This window comes from Limanda limanda, chromosome 19 (assembly GCF_963576545.1).
Source record: "Limanda limanda chromosome 19, fLimLim1.1, whole genome shotgun sequence".
NCBI lineage: Eukaryota > Metazoa > Chordata > Actinopteri > Pleuronectiformes > Pleuronectidae > Limanda > Limanda limanda.
This window is the reverse complement of record NC_083654.1, coordinates 1339739-1357438: the sequence shown is the minus strand read 5'-3', so window position 1 is coordinate 1357438 and position 17700 is coordinate 1339739. Positions and strand designations below refer to the sequence as shown.

Below are 17700 nucleotides of genomic sequence, written 5' to 3'. Positions count from 1 at the left end.
TCAGGTGGATGTGCCTCGACTCAGCAAGTGGCTACTCTACATGCTGGAGAGGGTACGTCCAATTATTTTAGCATAATGTGAATCCTATAATGTTACAGCAATATTTTTAAACTCCATTATTTATGTCAGTGACAGTCCGACCCACAGGTGACTGCACTGCTTTAACAGTCTCTTAATTGCACTGCTGATGCTGAAACTAAAATGACATACTTTTCTGTTTGGATCTCTAAACTTGGATGGTTTTTCTTTTCCTCATGTCATTTTCATTAAATAAACATTCTGACCTCAATAATAGCATATAAGACAATAGCTTTATGCATAAATGCTAATTTGCTATCCTGGTGCATGTTCGCACAAGTATGTACAGGTGACTTTAGTCATGTTTACTCAGGTGATTTACATACTTGTCTGAGTTTAGAAGGGTTTGCTGAATATGACATGTCATGTTCATACAAACTAACCCTGTGAAGAAATGTAAGACAAAACAAAAAGGTTCTTGTCAAGTAGTCTACTGTTTGACCTCACAGATTATGTTATGCTTCTCTGAGTGTTAGCTGCTCACCCTGACTGTCAAGCACACTCTGCACCACCTCCTCCAGGCCCACCATGTAGATGAACTCGCTGTTGGCGGCAGAGGGTAGGAAGTGGAGAAGCGGGGCAGGGGGTTTGGGTGGAGGGATCTCCAACAGGGTTTTCTCCAGCTGCTTCCTGAGGGCCAGTTTGGCTGCTGCCTGGCTGCTGGCCTGGTCGGCCATGGAGCTCACCCCTCCGCTGGCTGAACCGGACATGGTTGATGGGCTAACAGCTGAAGCTCCACCCAGGCCGCCTGCCACCCCGCCGGCCGCTGCTGCTGCTTGCATGTGGGCCAGGTTCATGTACATGGCACTGGAGCCTGAGCGCTGAGAAGCTGCCACTTGCTGGCTTGCCTGAAGGGACACACACATTCTGCGGTTATCAGCAAAACCATCATCATATCATTATTTAAAGTCAGATTTCTAAGTTTTGAATGTTATCACAGTTTAACAAAGTCAGGAAAATGTCATTACAATTTCACAAGACCAGAGTACTTCAGTTTACATCTGACATTAGAATGTGTCTCCACTTGTGTCTCCAGTGTTTCATAAGAAATACAAATAATAAAGCACCACATGACACCACATAAAATGTGCAACATTAACATAGTAGAAGGAATCCTTTAGCTTCCTAAATATACTTCCCAGAATATCTTTATAATGCTGAAGACGGCAAATTAAGTAGCAGTTTTTTCCAAAGTTCAGTTCCCCCTGACAGCTAAGTAGACTTACTTACTCAAGGCTAGAGTACATTGATTCAACCTCAGACAAATACATAGTTATGTCAAAGTCACACTAGAAAATCCAAGAGCAGGAGGAAAAAAACTGGTTAAAACATCAGTGTTTTCTTGTCTAGTAAGAAACATGTCTGGTTCAGTCATTTCATTTCAGCTCAGTGTGTGAGTGGTTTGTAGTCAATCTAAGTCAAGTTTATCTCTGTTCTCTGTGTGGTTGTGTGTAATGTAGACGCACAGGGAGCAGAGGAGAAACAGGTCGACAACTTGTTATGTTAAATGCAGTCATCGGGGCGAAATATCAGTGGATTCAAACAGTTGCTAGCTATGGTCAGCGCTGTAGCCACTCTCCTGCTGTTCCCATCCCCAGTCTACCCGCCCCTCTAAAGCACAGCTCTGACAACTGAAATAAATCTGTAGCTCTGACACTGCTTGCTGTTCTTTCTGCAACACATGACATATGCATGTTGCTTTCTGTGCCTTTGTCTTGAAGACTTGATAACTTTGGTTAATGCTGGAAAGTATGAACCAAATCCCCACGGTAATTAAAGAATTTATCAGTATAACAAACTGTCTGGAATCTTACCACGCTACACTGCAAAACCATGTTTCATCTGTACTGTTGAAACTCGGATACCTAAATCAGCATGGCTGCTGTGGGCCTGAATGTGCTGCTCTCTAACTGTTTCTGAAGTGCGTTACTTCAAATCAAAACCACAATACTCACCACTAATCTATTCGTTTTTCTTCCTATCTATATTTAAGAGCAGGGTCTTTTGAGAACACAATTTATATATTTCACATTGAGGTCAACATCAGCCCTGGGATTGTAGCACTCAAAGGAGTCTAACAGGATTTGTGCAGCTCAGTATTTGAGTGCAGACAAGCGCTTTAGAGCAGGGACAGAGAAAACCTGTATGAGCAGCTGTTCGAGAGAGAGAGAGAGGGCAGAGGTTTGAGGGAAAATCATGAAGAAATCCTCATAACATTGAAAACCATGCCCTGTTCTGCGGTAGTACATTAGAGTGTGTGACATCAGTGCAATGCAAGGGAGTGAGTCTGAATTGGTTTGAATCCATACCTGCTGGTAGCTGACAGCATTGGCCATGCTGCCAGAGCTAGAACGTGACATCCCAGGCTTGGAGGGAATCCTCTGGCCTTGCAGTTGGGACGGGTTGGGGGCTATCACCCGCTGGGACATTAGCATTGGTGGCAGGTTGGCATTGGCTGCTGACCTGATGACAGTATGACCCTACAGAAAGGAACAAAACTGTCATCATGCAGCAGTGCTTTGCATGTTAATATCAGTCAGATCCCCTCTTTCCAAGCTGGTGTCCAATATCAGCAACAGATTTCTGCAGTCCATCAATAACAAAGGAGGGATTAATCCTTACCATTGTTTCTTTCTACAGAAGACCTAGGCTCTGTTTTTCACACACAGATTTAATGTTATCAGGCTAACAAGATCCTGTTAATTCTCATTTGGGTTAATTGGTTCTTAAAACGCAGATCCCCAATCCGTTGATTTGTTACTATATGATAGTTATTGTGACTAACATCAACAGCTGACTAACATCAACATCTCTTAATTTGAGTAGAACAGAGTTGACACATTCATAAAAACTTGTGATAAGCAGAATCCAAAATATCCAATTGAGGAAATATGGAGGTCCAGCACTTCAGTTTCAATGTACCTCAGTAGAGTACATTCAAGGTCCAGCTTATCAGATTCACCAAGTTTAAACTAACACATTGTAAATCCTGCACTGAACGAGGCTCTAACGTGTTACACTAATAGATGATTGAAATATTTTAGTCTCCCATCAGTAATAAAAACCAGGTGATGAAAAATATTAGCAATGTAGACAAACCCACTGATTATTGTTTAGAGAGACATGATACACAGTGGAGCCAGCAGAGGGCAGCAGTTGCTTGATGGCTACAAACCAGCCAAACATCATCAATGCTACAAAACAAGCTGATGAGACGGACCACACACAGGCACACAAGATAGAGATGTGCTGCATATTTAATACCATCTCAACATGTAATGGTGGAGCTCAGCTATGTCATTATGAACAAAAGCCCCCATCAGGAGACAGTCTAACAAACCTTCTACCAAACACTTATTCCCTCAACAAACCCAGGTCTAATGTAAGTCTACGCCTGATTTTACCTTGATGCAACAGATCATCTGTTTCTTCCCCCAAAAATCATTCCTTTTCTGTGCGTCCAAATGGAATGCCAGGGTTATCACAAAAAGTCAGGACCAAAACTTAGTCAAATAGGAATTAAATACTCAAGAGACTGACAAAGAAAGTCATCTTCTATATCCATGTTTGAGAAATCCTTCATTGATGTAAAACCAAATTTCAATTCAATGAGGGGGCCTACCAGAAGCCATTTATGTTTTTAAAGAGTGGTCTTGGCCTGACCAGCGCAGTCCCAGAAATGCTGATTTCAGTCCCTTTAAAATAAAAAGTAATGGAGCTCTACTTAAAGACAAGGTCTGAACATATATAAATCCAAAACAGCAAATTTTTTGGTGACTACACATAACAATATACACATTATTCTACTCAAGAGCTCTGTATGACTGTTCTGTGTCATTGTCACATTGATATCCAGTTCACTCTTTATACTTTAACATCTTTGAAGAAGATAGTCATCACAACCTTAGAGTGGTGGTTCAGAGGTAAAATGTATGAATATGAACACACACAGACCTGTGCAGTACGGAGGTTCTGGGGCTCAGGGTTGTGAAGGCCCGGCCTCATGGGCAGCTTCCCCATGCCAGGAGAGCTGTGGATGGCAGGAGGCTGAACAGAGGACGCGGCGTTCTGGACCACCGGGACCTGCCAACATTAACAAGACTTTTGAGACACTAACATGAGTGGTTGTGTTACGAGAGGTTTAACTTAAATTCCATAGTATTTTTCAGATCATATTGTAGAAGACATTTACAATTTGATCACAATAACAGCCAGTCTGAAACAATCACAACAATTACTTTACTTGCTAGTGAGAAACTTATTATTATTAATATTTTAATAACGATGACACCAGCTGCATTCTGACATACACTGAACTTCTGACATTTTCTTGAAGATGTATAAACACAAATGTCAGAGTCAGTTGCTCTTTACATTTTCTGGAACTTTTCCTACCAGCCCACAAAATTAACACTGAGCGAGTGGGCATGTGGATTACACTTTAGACACTTGACGGATGCTAAGCAAAAAATACATAAATGAAAAAATACAAATATCTTGAGACGAAAAAGAGGTGCCATGCACATAGAGGATGATGAAGATGTGAACTTGGAAAAATGAGATTCGAGAGCTTTTGGTGATAAGGGCTGAGGCCAGTTTTGATTTGCTGTAGACTAAAGCGGTTGATGACAGCAGAATTAATACATCATGTTCTGCCTTCTACATAGTCTACCCAGATTAAACCCCTAGTCACCCCTCCACTTTCGTGTGTTTTATGAACACATCTTACACGGAAAGCGTTCTTCATATGTGAAAGGCAAACTCAGGACAACCTGAGAACCCAGAGATCATGTCTGAAAATGGCTGTGCACTCACTTGGCAGTTTAAAAGTCAGTCGAATCCAACAGTCCTGCACTAAATCATCCTCCACGAAGTTTGCAATGTTCCGTTTGAGTTGAGGTGTCGATTATTTTAAGTCTGCAGTTCGTGTTGCTGTAAAACGGCAGTGCATTATAGAGAGGGGTTTCTGTTATTTAGCCTACCCTGACATGGGCTGGACAAAAACAACAACACTTCTCTGTATATGCAATACTGCTCAATATCTAAATGTTGAGATCCATTGTTTTTCACACAGTATCAATATCAATGTGCAAACACGTCATACTAGCTTAAGTTATGCCAGGATCAGTCCACACAATATCAAGTCTATACACATGGTCAATGTGTCAGAGGAGGAGTGACTCAAAGAGTAATTTATTCCTGCTGTAACTTAAATAAAATGCAGTGCACCCTGCAGGGCCTTGAGCCGTCAGAGGTTGCTGTGACTTGGGGTACCAACATCACGGTTCCACTTGACAGCTCCAACATCATAATTTCTCTATAACAACAGGTGGGTACCCTGTTTTCCTACTGGTCAACGTCATGGAAAACATAAGAAGACAGAAGACAGTTTGTCTTTTTATCAGGATGTCATAAAACACACCACACAGGATGAAAGCTGCAACAGTCACTCCACTCTCATAAGCCCATCCGGGCTCATAGTGTATATTTCAAGTACACAGGAGAGTTTGCTTTTAAGGCCGTAAAGCCTACCAGGTGTCAAGGTAATTTGAATACCAACGCAGGTCTTCCACACAATATCTTGGTGGTCACACCTTCAGATCATACTAGCTTCCTTTAAATTTGACCTAAATTCAAAAATTGACCTAAAGCCACTTTTATGAGAATTTAACTCATCTGTGAGCATACCTCGCTCAGAACAAGACCAGTTCATACATGTTTGTTAATGGAAAGCTGCTGACTCTTAAAGGCTGGTTGCCAAATGACACCAACTTAGAGGCACTTTTCTATGCTTTGAAATATTCTATATTTTTAGTCAGATCTAAATGGACACAAACTGATGCCTAGAACATAAAATTAGTGATATGTGTATATCAATGATTTCCACTAGAGAAGCATCATGGGTGGTAATCCCACAAGCTGTTTTCAGACATGACCCATGGGAAAAGTCCAGAGAATGGGGTTCGGACTTTACCCACAGTTTCACACATGCACAACACAGCGGGAGGTTCTCTGCAAAGACGTGTTCACATCAGCAACAAATCCTCCACATTTTTCAGGCGAGTGGTGGTACAGCTGGGTGCAGAAGACAGAGGCAGGAAGTGACCTAATAATTCCAGTGCAGAGATCACCTGATGTTCTTGACAACACACAGACACCAGTGTCTGCTCTTATCACCACAAACTCTCTGGACATTCACAGAAAGGCCACATATAATCTGCAGGCTCTCTCTCTGACATTTGCATTCAGACATGCACCTCCTCTGGAGCAGTGTTAATTTCGTCGACGAAAACTATGACGATAAATATTCGTTAACAACCTTTTTCCGAGACGAAGACGTAACGAAAACGGATCTTTGAAAATAAAAACTATGACTAAATCGATTTCAACTTTCGTTGACGAGACGAGACGAAAATGTTGGTGGTTGACTAAGTCACAATAATGTTTTAAAACATCATCGTATCAGGCCGTCATGAAGTACCAAGACCGGGCGAGTGTGTGTGTCTGTGTGTGTGTGTGTGTGTGCTCCCAGATAGCGCAACGGCCCCAGGGCTCCGCCCCCGCGCACTCGCTCAGAGACACAGTGAGATCAAAGCTCGTTCACGTGAAGCAGGCCGGTCACTGACTGACCGGCCGCTTCTTAACTATGGAAACACTGACACACAGAGTTTCTCTTGTCTCAGCTGCTCTGAGATCAGCGCCGCAGCTTCTTGATCAGAGCAGAGGCTGCAATTGGTTTCTACCGAGCTTCAGTATCTGTATTCGCCTCCAGTCTGATCTGCTTTCAAAAATAGCTGCCAAAATTAAAACTGCTCTGGAGAAAGTGCGGAGAGTCTCCGGAGCTCAGTGCATGTCTGAAAGCAGCTACAGTGTAGTACAGTACTGATACCATGTTAAAACTAATCCTTACTACTCATCCGTTACATTTTTTTCCTGAGGTAAAAGTATACAAGTTAACCCCCGACATACACTGAATGTGCCAAAAGTAATAGCAGTCGTACTGATACGTCAATATTAGCCTACAAAATGCAGGAACATGAGGATCAGTCAGTGCAGGTGAGAGCATTGAGCTGATTGATCCTCAGGTTGAAAAGGGAGCAGCAGAGCTGCCTCAGAGGGTCAGACACGCACTGAGGACACTCAGACACGGGAGACAACACTGAGCTGAAAAGCCGCTGTGCCAGCTGAAAGAGCTGGCAAGTATAGGTTTGTGTAGATTCATGTTTGTTCCTGCTGTGTGGAGCTAATAAAGTCATGCTGAAAAGCAACAAAACTGTCTCTGGCTGTGTGTGGGAAAACCCCATGGCATGGTCAACTGCCACAAGTGACTATTACAAAAACCCAAGAAGGCTACTCCAGTCTAACCAACTAAAATCACAGCAATTCTTTGACTAACCGTTAGCTAACTTGAAGGCAGAGTGCAGTGCTGTAAGCTAGGAATATAAGTCCCTGTCTTATAGTACTGAAGAAAATATACTTATTTGCATTTAAACACTATACAGTGAGTGTCGCTCTGTGTGCTGAGTGATACTGGCTGCGGATCTGTGATGGTCAATGTAATTGAGGAGTCATTAGTAGCGCTGACCTTCTGCACCACGTTCTCCTTCTGCATCTGACTCTGTCTGAGCTTCTTCAGCAGCACCAGTCGAGCCTCCTCCAGACGCAGCTCCTCTCTCAGAGCTTTGATCATCTGCTGCCTCTCCTCTCCGGTCTTCCCCTGGAACAAACAAGCCAATCAACACACACATGCAAAATCAGTGACACCCAAATGGAAAATTTAAGGCAGCGTATTACAGACCTTTGAGCTGAAGCCAAAGTAAACAGTTAAGAGGATGAAACGCAGCCATGCCATGTGTCATTGATATGTGGGGAAGCCCTGCGGTGAATGGATTCATTCATTATGTTGATCAATTCAGAGATGTTCATTTTTCTTAGTATATTTTGACCTTTTTTGCCTTTAATTTATAATTTAATTTGCCATTAAGATGGAGAAAGTACAGGAGAGACAGGAAACAGGGTAAGTGAGTAAGGGAATGACATGCAGTAAATGGTCCAGCTGACCGAATGTCCAACCAAGACCTGCGGCTCAAGGCATATATTCCTATGTGGTATGCACCTTACCATTCAGCTATTGGGTTGCCCACAGAGACTTTCATCAGTCCAGTCTGTGACATGAGAGAGTATATCTTTAAGCTGTGCATTGGTGCAGTGACTGCTGTTGATAGTTTTACCTTAAACATGTCAAGGTTGGCCTGGTGTAGGCGCTCCTCAGGACGAGGTGTTGTTCTGGGACTGGACGCTTCATTGTCTGATAGGATAATAACATCTGGAGACGGAGTTCGTCTGTCATGCTCCACATCACTTCATGGGAAAACAAGAAAAGAAAAATTATTTTCATTTTGTTGAACATCTTAAGTGCTATCACTGATGTCAATCACTCAAACATTGAGTGTGAACATCTGCAGCAGACTGGAGAGTTGATCAGCCACTTGCTGAGTTTAGGACTTGAAAGATTTGTGTGACACTTCCCTCTCTTATATCTGGTATCTTATCTGCCTTGGACCAGCTCTTGGTTACGTTGCTATATGCCAAGACTTCAGGGTAGTCCCAGTAGTCTAAATTGTTTCCCTCCCATTCTCTTTCTCTCTAATCATTAATTTACATCTATGAATATCACTCATGTTATTTTCATAATACGAGTAACACAACTGGTCTCTCCACACCCCCCCTCATTTCTTCTTTACCCTCTACTCCACCATCCTCTCCTCTCTTACCCATTGTCCTCAACTCACGCCAACCGGTCGAGGCAGATACCACATTGACACTGGTTCTGTTAGAGGTTTCATCCAGTTATTAAGGGAGTTTTCTCATTCCACAGTTGCCAAAGTGCTTCCTTGTTGTGGGAACTGCTTTGTTCCTCTATTTGCTATGTAAAGTGTTTATGAAATGGTCTGGTGCTTTATAAATACATTTTTTATTAAATAAGTTTTATGTTTAAATACTCTAAATATGAATACACCTTTCAAATTATGCTAGACAATGTCTTTTCTCCTGAATGTTGTAAATGTTATTTTGGTGATGTACATGACATCTAGTGCACTTCTGTTCCTGCAGGCCATATAGATACTATTACGTATTTGTGTAAAATGGTGAAAACTAAAACTACCTCTGTCTGCACAAGTGTGCTCTGCATCAATTTTAAACCCTGTCCATTCTAACATGCCTGAAATTACATATCATATGAGCCCTCATGTAAACTGGGCATTTGTGTACTGGTGTTTACAGGACAGTTGTAAGCAAAGACAACAGGGTCAGCAACACTTGTTATTGATTATCCATGTTTGGTTCCAAACATGTTGCTGAGGCTAATACTGGCTGTTTTCTTCCAGAAGAGGGTATTGTGATAAGAGACTGATGCAATCAGCAAGCTGTTGTGAGTGTTGATGTTAACTGTACTTATACTGAGAGGCAGCCCTGGAGTTTTCAAACTTCTCTGTTTTAGCGGCTTTAAAACTCTGGAGTAGTGCAGACGTCAGGCACATCTGTAGCAGAGTTGATGCATTTTCAAACGACAAAGTAATGTGGATATAGCCTCAAGAGGCGGTGGACTAGTGGCAGAAACTTGGACTATGGGCAGAAAAGGTCTCTGGTTCGACTCCACGGAGAAACAACAAAAAGACGAACCTGGATTGATCTGTCAAAAAATCCAAGAATCCAAGAGGATTCTCCCTACCCTGTCTAGTGCCCCTGAGCAAGGCACCTTACTCCCCTAACATCTGCTCCCCGGGCGCCGTACACGGCTGCCCACTGCTCTGTGTGTCCTGCACCAGATGGGTTAAAAGCAGAGGTTACATTTCCCCTTGCATGAGTGTGCCTGTGCATGTGTGTGGGATAAATAAATGTATCTTAAAATAGCGGCTCTCTCTGAGTTTTCATGGTCTCTTTCCTGCTAAAAGTTTTTTTTTGGTAGATGTTCTACTTAGGGTTACTTAGGGTTAAGGGCAGAGGATGTCACGAGTCAGACAGAATACAGAATGAGGAAAATCTTGATTTGAAAATTCTGAATAAAATGTTTGATTTATTTATCAAGCTTTAGTGAGAAAACGTCAACTGTCTAAAGATCCCCTCAAACATTTTGTCATCTCATAAAACAAATGACCTCTAAAATCAAGTTTTCAAATCATCAAGATTTCTTTATTCCCATTACCTCCCAATCCCAGATTACCAACAGATATCTTATTTCCGCACTGTACAAACTAGTGTTTCAGAGGGTTCAAAAGGTTCCTTTATTCAGATTTCTCTTAGAACCGCCCCCCCCTCCTACCCATTGTGCTTCTTCATGTGTAAATACTGCATTCTCACCATCGTCTCCCAGCACTCATATCCACTGGCTCATCAAGGATGTTCTCCTTCCCATGCTTACTGGGTCCAACATGGCTGCCAAGGCCACCATGGCCTCCATGGCCCCCATGGCCTCCATGGCCTCCCAGCCTTAGACTCCCATTGAGTTTCTCTTCATAAGCAGCACCCATTAGGCTCTGGTGGTGGAGGGAGCTGGCTCCAGGGCCCTTCCCATCTCCCAGGGGCCCTGCGACCTCCAGGGCTGCTAGGTCAGCTAGGTCCTTGCGTTTTAGCAGTGCCAGCATCTTGAGGCGCTCCATGGCCTCGTGACCCTCCATTTTGAGGCGCTTAGCCAGCGCCTCCTCTCGCTCGCTGGGGGACTCCAGGCCTCGCTTCAGGAGGTTGAGCCTCAGCGCCTCCTCAGACATCCGCTCCATCCTGAAGGAGAATGTACAAGGGTTAGCGCCAAATCAAACAGAGCTAGTTAAACAACAATCACACTATTCAATTTTTTACCTTGTGGAATGGTCAAATGGTTTCAAAACCTCATGCCTTTCCAAAATGATAATCTGACATCATACCCAGCCCAGTCTTCGATATGTCAGCTTTGTAGAGGTGTGGTGAGGTGAGTTTCGTAAAAACTACTTAACTACACTTTTATAGTAAATGGTCTGTATTTATACAGTGCTTTTCTAGTCTTGATGATACCACAATGCACTTTATACTACAGTTTTACCATCCACACACATTCATACAGTGCTTCTATGTACAGCACCTTCTCTATCACACATTCAAACAGTGCTGGCACCGCCATAACGAGCAATTTGGGGTTCAGATCTACTCATCCCAAACTGAGGATTCTGGCTACTAGTAACTGGTGGTAGACATCACCATGTCTGAGTCACAAGCTATCAAGCATCCGATACCTACATTAGCTAATACAGCGAACTCAAAGAGGTAGGTGACAGGCTAGGTTGAGCTTTATTGACCAAAGTGCTAAACAGACGTTAAATAATGGAATTACTTGATTGATGATTACCAAAGCCTATTGTAATGCAGGTGTAAATGCAAACACAGTGGACTGCAATCAGAATACCAACTGATCTGCCAGACCACCACCTATGGATATAATAACCAGGTGTAATATGCACTGGAGACAAATCCCCACAAAATGGCTTTAGTCCAAACATGAACAAGAATGACAAGATGCAATATTTAATCTGTTCAAAATATGTTCACACACCATATATGGTCTACATGAATCAATATAACCAGTGGCCAGAGAATCAGTGCAATGACACACCAGAATACAAGATGGATAAAGAATTAATCAGACAATTTGAGCAACTATAAGCTCATTCAGATGGAAGTAGGTTAAACACAGTAGTCTATAAGAATAGCCTGAATCTCTCTACTTGGTGGGGACAAATACATTTTAGAAATGTTTAAAATCTATGCGTGTGTTGCCACGTGAGCAAGAAAGGATGAACAACTAGATCTTATGAACACTTAGTCTTAGCATCTTAGTCATGTGACAAGCTTTAGCATGGGTGCTCAAAGAGAAGAACAAATTCTGCAGCTGAGCACAAGTTGTACAAGGGAGTGACAAAGCACAAACGCTCTAGGTACTTCCTGCAGGTCATCTCTCAAATACAGTTCCTCTGTAAATTCTTCTGGAGATGTTACAGAGCACTAAGGGATGCCTACAGTGTGTGTATGGAGTCTCATCTATACTCAGCCTGCCATTACTCCTGATGCTTGAGTTCTGCACTTTTTGGTTGTTGTTCACTGCTTTGTACAACATTAAATCTCACTATATAACTTTCCCTAATACAAGGATGGACAAAATAACAGGAAACTCAAGAGTCCATTAGATCAACCCTGTAATTAATACTGTACTACATTTACAATTTTAAGTGGTTGTTGGAAGAGTGGTGTCACCACCAAATCACAGCAACATCGTAGCAGTTTGCCAGCCTCTGAGTGCCCGATTCACTAAATTGTCTGTCTAAGATCAGGGCTTCTTTCATTTTAAATGAGTTAAGTGTTCAGTGTGTAAGATTTAGGTGAAAGGGATCTATCGGCAAAAATTTGATATGAAACAATCCTAGTGATGTTTTCGCTAGTGTGTGATCCTTTAAAAATTATACGAATTGTTGTTTTCTTTACTGTAGAATGGGAGGCTACCATGTTTCTTGTAGTTGTCCAAACTGGACATAATTACAACCTTTTGAGTTTTTATGACAACTGAAGGCTAACACAGGTTCTATATGCTACTCCGTGTTGACTGACATGGACTGACACGGATAGAGGAACACCCTCTCCGAGCACCTCGGAGAGCTCTTTGTGTACCTCTGATTTTTCTAAATATCCGTGGGTATTTCGGAGAGCCTAGGGTCAGCCCGTGGCTGTAATTGGTCCGCTAAAGAAATCATTTCCGCACAACGTCATTTCTGGAATCTCACATTTCCGGACCTCAAACTTCCTGTTTCATTCCGTATATCAGAATACCGCCACTTTAAAACCCAAACACAACTACGATTCTGTTGTTGTTATTGTCTCATAAAATACGTTACAAGCAAGTCCTCTTCCATGTCAAGCAGCTCCAGCTCCATCAACAGCCTTTTTTTGTTAGTTGCCATCGTTCACTGTGTGTGAGGAAAGCCGGGAGGAGGTAAATAAACAAACGTGGACTTCTTCTACATACAAATTTGTAGGCTTCTCTAAGCTCGTCTTACGTTACGCCACCTACTGTTCTGGCGGTGAATTGTTTTCAGCACCCACAGTTTGGAGAACCGTAAATGAAAAAGAGTCTGTCCGCGATCCGTGCGTCCCCCCGCACTCAACGCGGTCGGAGTAGCATATTTCGGCTTTTAGTCTTCAGTGAGGAGCACTCGAAAAACCAGAAAAAAGAGTAAGACAGTTTCACAGATGGCTACCATGTTCTCCTATTCTTTTTCTTCTGGTATTATTTTTTTTTGGATCTAGTCAGTTTAAAACCACATTTTCATGCTATATCTGGCTCCCAAATATGTTCTTAATGCGTCTTGGGTGTGTTTACACCTGTACTTAGAGCTGTCCACCATCAGAGACAGATGTTATTGTTACTACATGTCACATTCACACACACATTTAATATATTGCTGTTCTACCACACACAACACTGTGACACTGTCTGTGAAGCTGTTGGGGGCAGTTTAGGGTTCCCACACATATATTTTCTTCAGCCTGACTCAGCATTGGTGCTCAACAACACTTTTTGCCATGTCCCCTCCTCTACTCTATCTACACTTAAAACTGTTGTCCTGCACACACCACAAACACACAAATTTGGTTTGAAGATGACACAACATTGACAAAAGGGCACGAGACAGCTTACAAGGGTGGAAACTGGGAAACTGGAAATATGATGCTTTCAAAAGACTTGGACACACCACAATAACCTCTGTCCTCTGAACAGCAATGGAGAGGACATGCACAGGTTCACATCTGCACTGGGCTGCTCGATTATTGCAAAAACATTAATCACAATTATTTTTGGTGATTATTTTAATCATGATTATTGAACACGATTACTCATTGATTTTGCAAACACCACGTACTTATTGAACTTTAAAGAAAAATAAATCATTTCGGCACCCAAGTTAACTGATTGGAGTGTTTACACTGCCTGAGTGAAGAGGCAGTGTAAACGCAAAAAGAAGAAAATAATTTTATGTAAATTTCTTTGTTTTTATAATCGTTAGAAGTCATAATCATAATCAAAATACAACTAGTGGCCCAGCCCTACCTTCACTGCTAAAAAATGCACAACAATGGCTTTTTCAATGGGAATTTAAGAAAACCCTTCCATCCATGAGGTTACTTGTGCCATTTTACAACTTCTACATAGAGAGCTTACTAATGTACTGCATCCCAGTGTGGTATGCTTGTTCAAAATCTGAACAGACAGCTCTCCAGAGTCATAAACACTGTCCAGGACATAATTGGCCACTCCCTGCCCTCACTGGATGACGTCTTCAGATCATGCTGCCTCCAGAGCTGGCAGCATTTAGAGAGACACAACTCTCCCCTGCCACGATGTCTTCAGCCAGTTGTTAATTAACTACAGAACCATGGGGCATCTTATTTTAGCTAGTAAGGATGTAGAGTTAATGTAAGTGCAGCTCCCAGTGATCTAAATAGAGCGCAATGGCATGGTTTCGTAAGTAAAAATCCCATTCATTTTCTGAATGGAGATTTTGATTATCAGCCATTATATTGAAACCATCCAATGTAGACTTGCCACAAGCTAGGAGATTGTGAAACAATGTTATAAGCTCATGGGAGCAACAAATCTGTATGATATCAACTGTGTTTTAAGAAAAAAATGTTTTAAGGAGAAGTACTACACAACCCACACATCCCTGGTGTAAAAGCGACATCTCTTACTGGTGGAGGTCGCTGTGACCATGGAAATGTTTTATCACAACCACGTAAATCACGTGGCCTATGATCGCATTGTCCAGTGTTCCATCACCTTTACCACAGAGTAAACATGATTTCCCTATTTAACTTACTGTGGCTTTTTATAAATGAGGAAAAAAGTCTTAAGGAGTGAACATCACTACAAGTCAGGCCATGTATTGGAAGGTAGTGTATAGCTGTTTCCAGACATGACCTGCAGGTAAAATCCGGAGAATTGGCTACAGAGTTTACCCACAGTTTGCCTCACACACATGCACAACACAGTGGGAGGTTCTCTGAACAGACACGTTCATAACAGCAACAATACCACTGCATCATTCAGGCGAGAGGTGGAGAAGTCCAGGTGCAGCAGACAGAGGCGGGAGTGAACGCAAACTCTTGACATCTTAATTGGTGTGTGTGTCACCGCTTTGTGTGTCACTGAGAGACATTTGTTTTCCTTTTGCTTGTTTTTTGAAGCGCCATCAACCACCTGCTCATGGTGAATACAGCGGGGGATCCTCTAATGTGTAAGCAAATCAACTTCTCCTGGATTTTTATGGACTTTATACTAGGAGGCCAGGTGGATCAAGTCCGAGAACTGCAAAACGTCTCACTCGAATTTTGCATTCACACATGCACCTCCTCCAGACAAAATGGTTGCTACGGTGCGCCCAACCTTTTCATTTAGTTGCACCAGCACATAATTTAGGTGCACCTAAGATTTTGCAATGCGCCGTTTGGCATTGGGTATCGCCAGTGATTTCCCTAATTGATATGAGGACATTTTTGGAAAGTGAGGACATTTTGGTAGGTCCTCACTTTTTCAAAGGCTTGTTTGAGGGGTAAGACACATGGTTAGGGTTTGAATTTGCCTGAGGTTAGGGTTAGGGGCTGGCAAATGCATTATGCAGAATAATGTCCTCAATAAGACAGAAGTACAAGAATATATGTGTCTGCTTGTCTCGGTCACATTTATTTACATATTAATCGATAGTGTGTCTATGAGTCCGCACAGTGCGCAAAAAAATTTAAATACGCCACCAAACTCCTCAGTACTGTTCAGGTCCTAATAACTTGCAATCAGTGATTGTGTTTAAGTGAGCCAGGTCAGCAGGGGTGGGAAAGGGACACATTCACACAGGTGAGCCTAAGCCTCACTGTCTGTGTGTGAGTGTAGGGGTGGGGCCAAGTCCAGGCCTGTGTGTGTTAACTCAAACAGAATAGGAAGCGACACGACTTGATAAGATACAGAGACACACTGGCTAACTGTTTGGCGCACCAGCGCGACCAAGAACAATTTTTGTCGCACTTGACATATTTTTGTTGTGTTGTGTCGTGTTATGGAGCCCTGGGCCAGCTTGTGGGTTCTGTCAGGGCCAGGATGAAAGATAAGACATACAGGGTTGTAGTGAGTTTTGCAGAATGGGTAACTAGCTAGTCAACACTAGGTTATTTAACTATTCAATATATGAAATGCTTTATACAAGACACAAACTAACTAACAACAATATATTGCAACACTATATTAACAACAAGGTTAATTGAAGATGAAGAGCACTTGAAGTCATTGGAAAAGGATAATTCTTGATGGTTTATGTGATGCGTAGTTCCTTTGTTCACTCTTATGTACAAACTCTTTACCTTTTTTCCCCATTTTAAAATTTTGTTTTACTCCGATTCAAATGTTTTACTGTCAAGATTCATCTCATAGCTGATAGGCCTCTTAAAATCCTCTTTATAAGGATTTTCAGAAATGTCAATTGGGTGGAAAATTGGGGAATTACACTCTATTGGCCCCAAATATTGCTGAACCAATAATGACTTACACAAGAGTTCTACTGCAAGTTTCAAGAGTCAAAAAATGGTGGTCTGGCATTGATGGTGCTTTCAAAAACCCTCATCAAACTTCTAAAACACAACAAGATCTACACATGTTTAAAGTGGTGGGAACTGAATTTGCAGGCTACTCCTCCTTTGATAATGACGGTACATCCTGTTCAGACCACCTGCAAATGGATGCTTCTAGCACTGCACAATGGCATCAACAACACCACCTGGTTTAACGCTAAAAATTACAAAAACAAAATCCATTTTGGTGGAGTGTCAGTGACTGACTTAATTGGCCGGTTATCTCTTCATCAGCTTTCTATTAGCAGATTATTCCCGCTGTTGTCCTTCTATCGTCTCCCCTCATCTTCTGTAACATGGTGCTCGAATCGGTTCTTTCTGTCCTCCTTTAACGTCTGTTATCCTCCTCTCATCTGCAGCAGCCTCTTTAACGCAGGGAGGAGTCTTAATGATCGTACAATACGACCCGACCTGCCACTTCTTCTTCTCTAATTAATTTGTGACGCAGCAGCGGGGCCCAGTCGTCGCCTCCATTTGCTGAGAAAAAACACAAGCAGCTTCTGCAACCTCTCTGCCAAGCCTCCACCTTTATGAGACACAGAGTGCTGCTGAGAATGGAGCTGATGAGCCAATCAGGGTTGGCCGTGTGCTGAGCGTCACAAACTGGCACCCCCTATCCCCTCAACCCCCCCATTCCCTGGCCACTGCCGCCGACTGCCTTTACATAATATAATGACTGTTTCAGTCAGCTGCTACATAAGCCACACACTCTCTCTTTAACCCCCCCACCCCATATTCCCATAATCCCTCCTACCACCTCCCACCCACTCCTCTAGCTTTGGGCACTCTGCCAGGCCAAAGCAATAATGGAAAAGAAAGGAAAAGGAGACATGGCGATGGAGAGATGGAGACTGGGTGGAGGTTGATAGAGGGTGAATGCCGCTCCACATAAAGAAATAATCACACTTCATAAAACCAACATCA

General features: G+C 42.5%; 1 protein-coding gene across 1 annotated transcript in view; it reads right to left on the bottom strand.

The window, feature by feature from the left end:
- Positions 1 to 17700, bottom strand: part of gatad2b (GATA zinc finger domain containing 2B) — a 51776-nt gene that overhangs the window by 10918 nt on the left and 23158 nt on the right. Inside the window, exons 2-7 of the mRNA XM_061093246.1 lie at positions 10441 to 10857; positions 8310 to 8439; positions 7664 to 7795; positions 4033 to 4161; positions 2388 to 2558; positions 563 to 926 (exon numbers count right to left, since the gene is read on the bottom strand). Of these exons, the coding sequence (XP_060949229.1) occupies positions 563 to 926; positions 2388 to 2558; positions 4033 to 4161; positions 7664 to 7795; positions 8310 to 8439; positions 10441 to 10856 (1342 nt within the window). The 5' untranslated portion in view covers position 10857. The remainder of the gene's footprint in view (positions 1 to 562; positions 927 to 2387; positions 2559 to 4032; positions 4162 to 7663; positions 7796 to 8309; positions 8440 to 10440; positions 10858 to 17700) is intronic.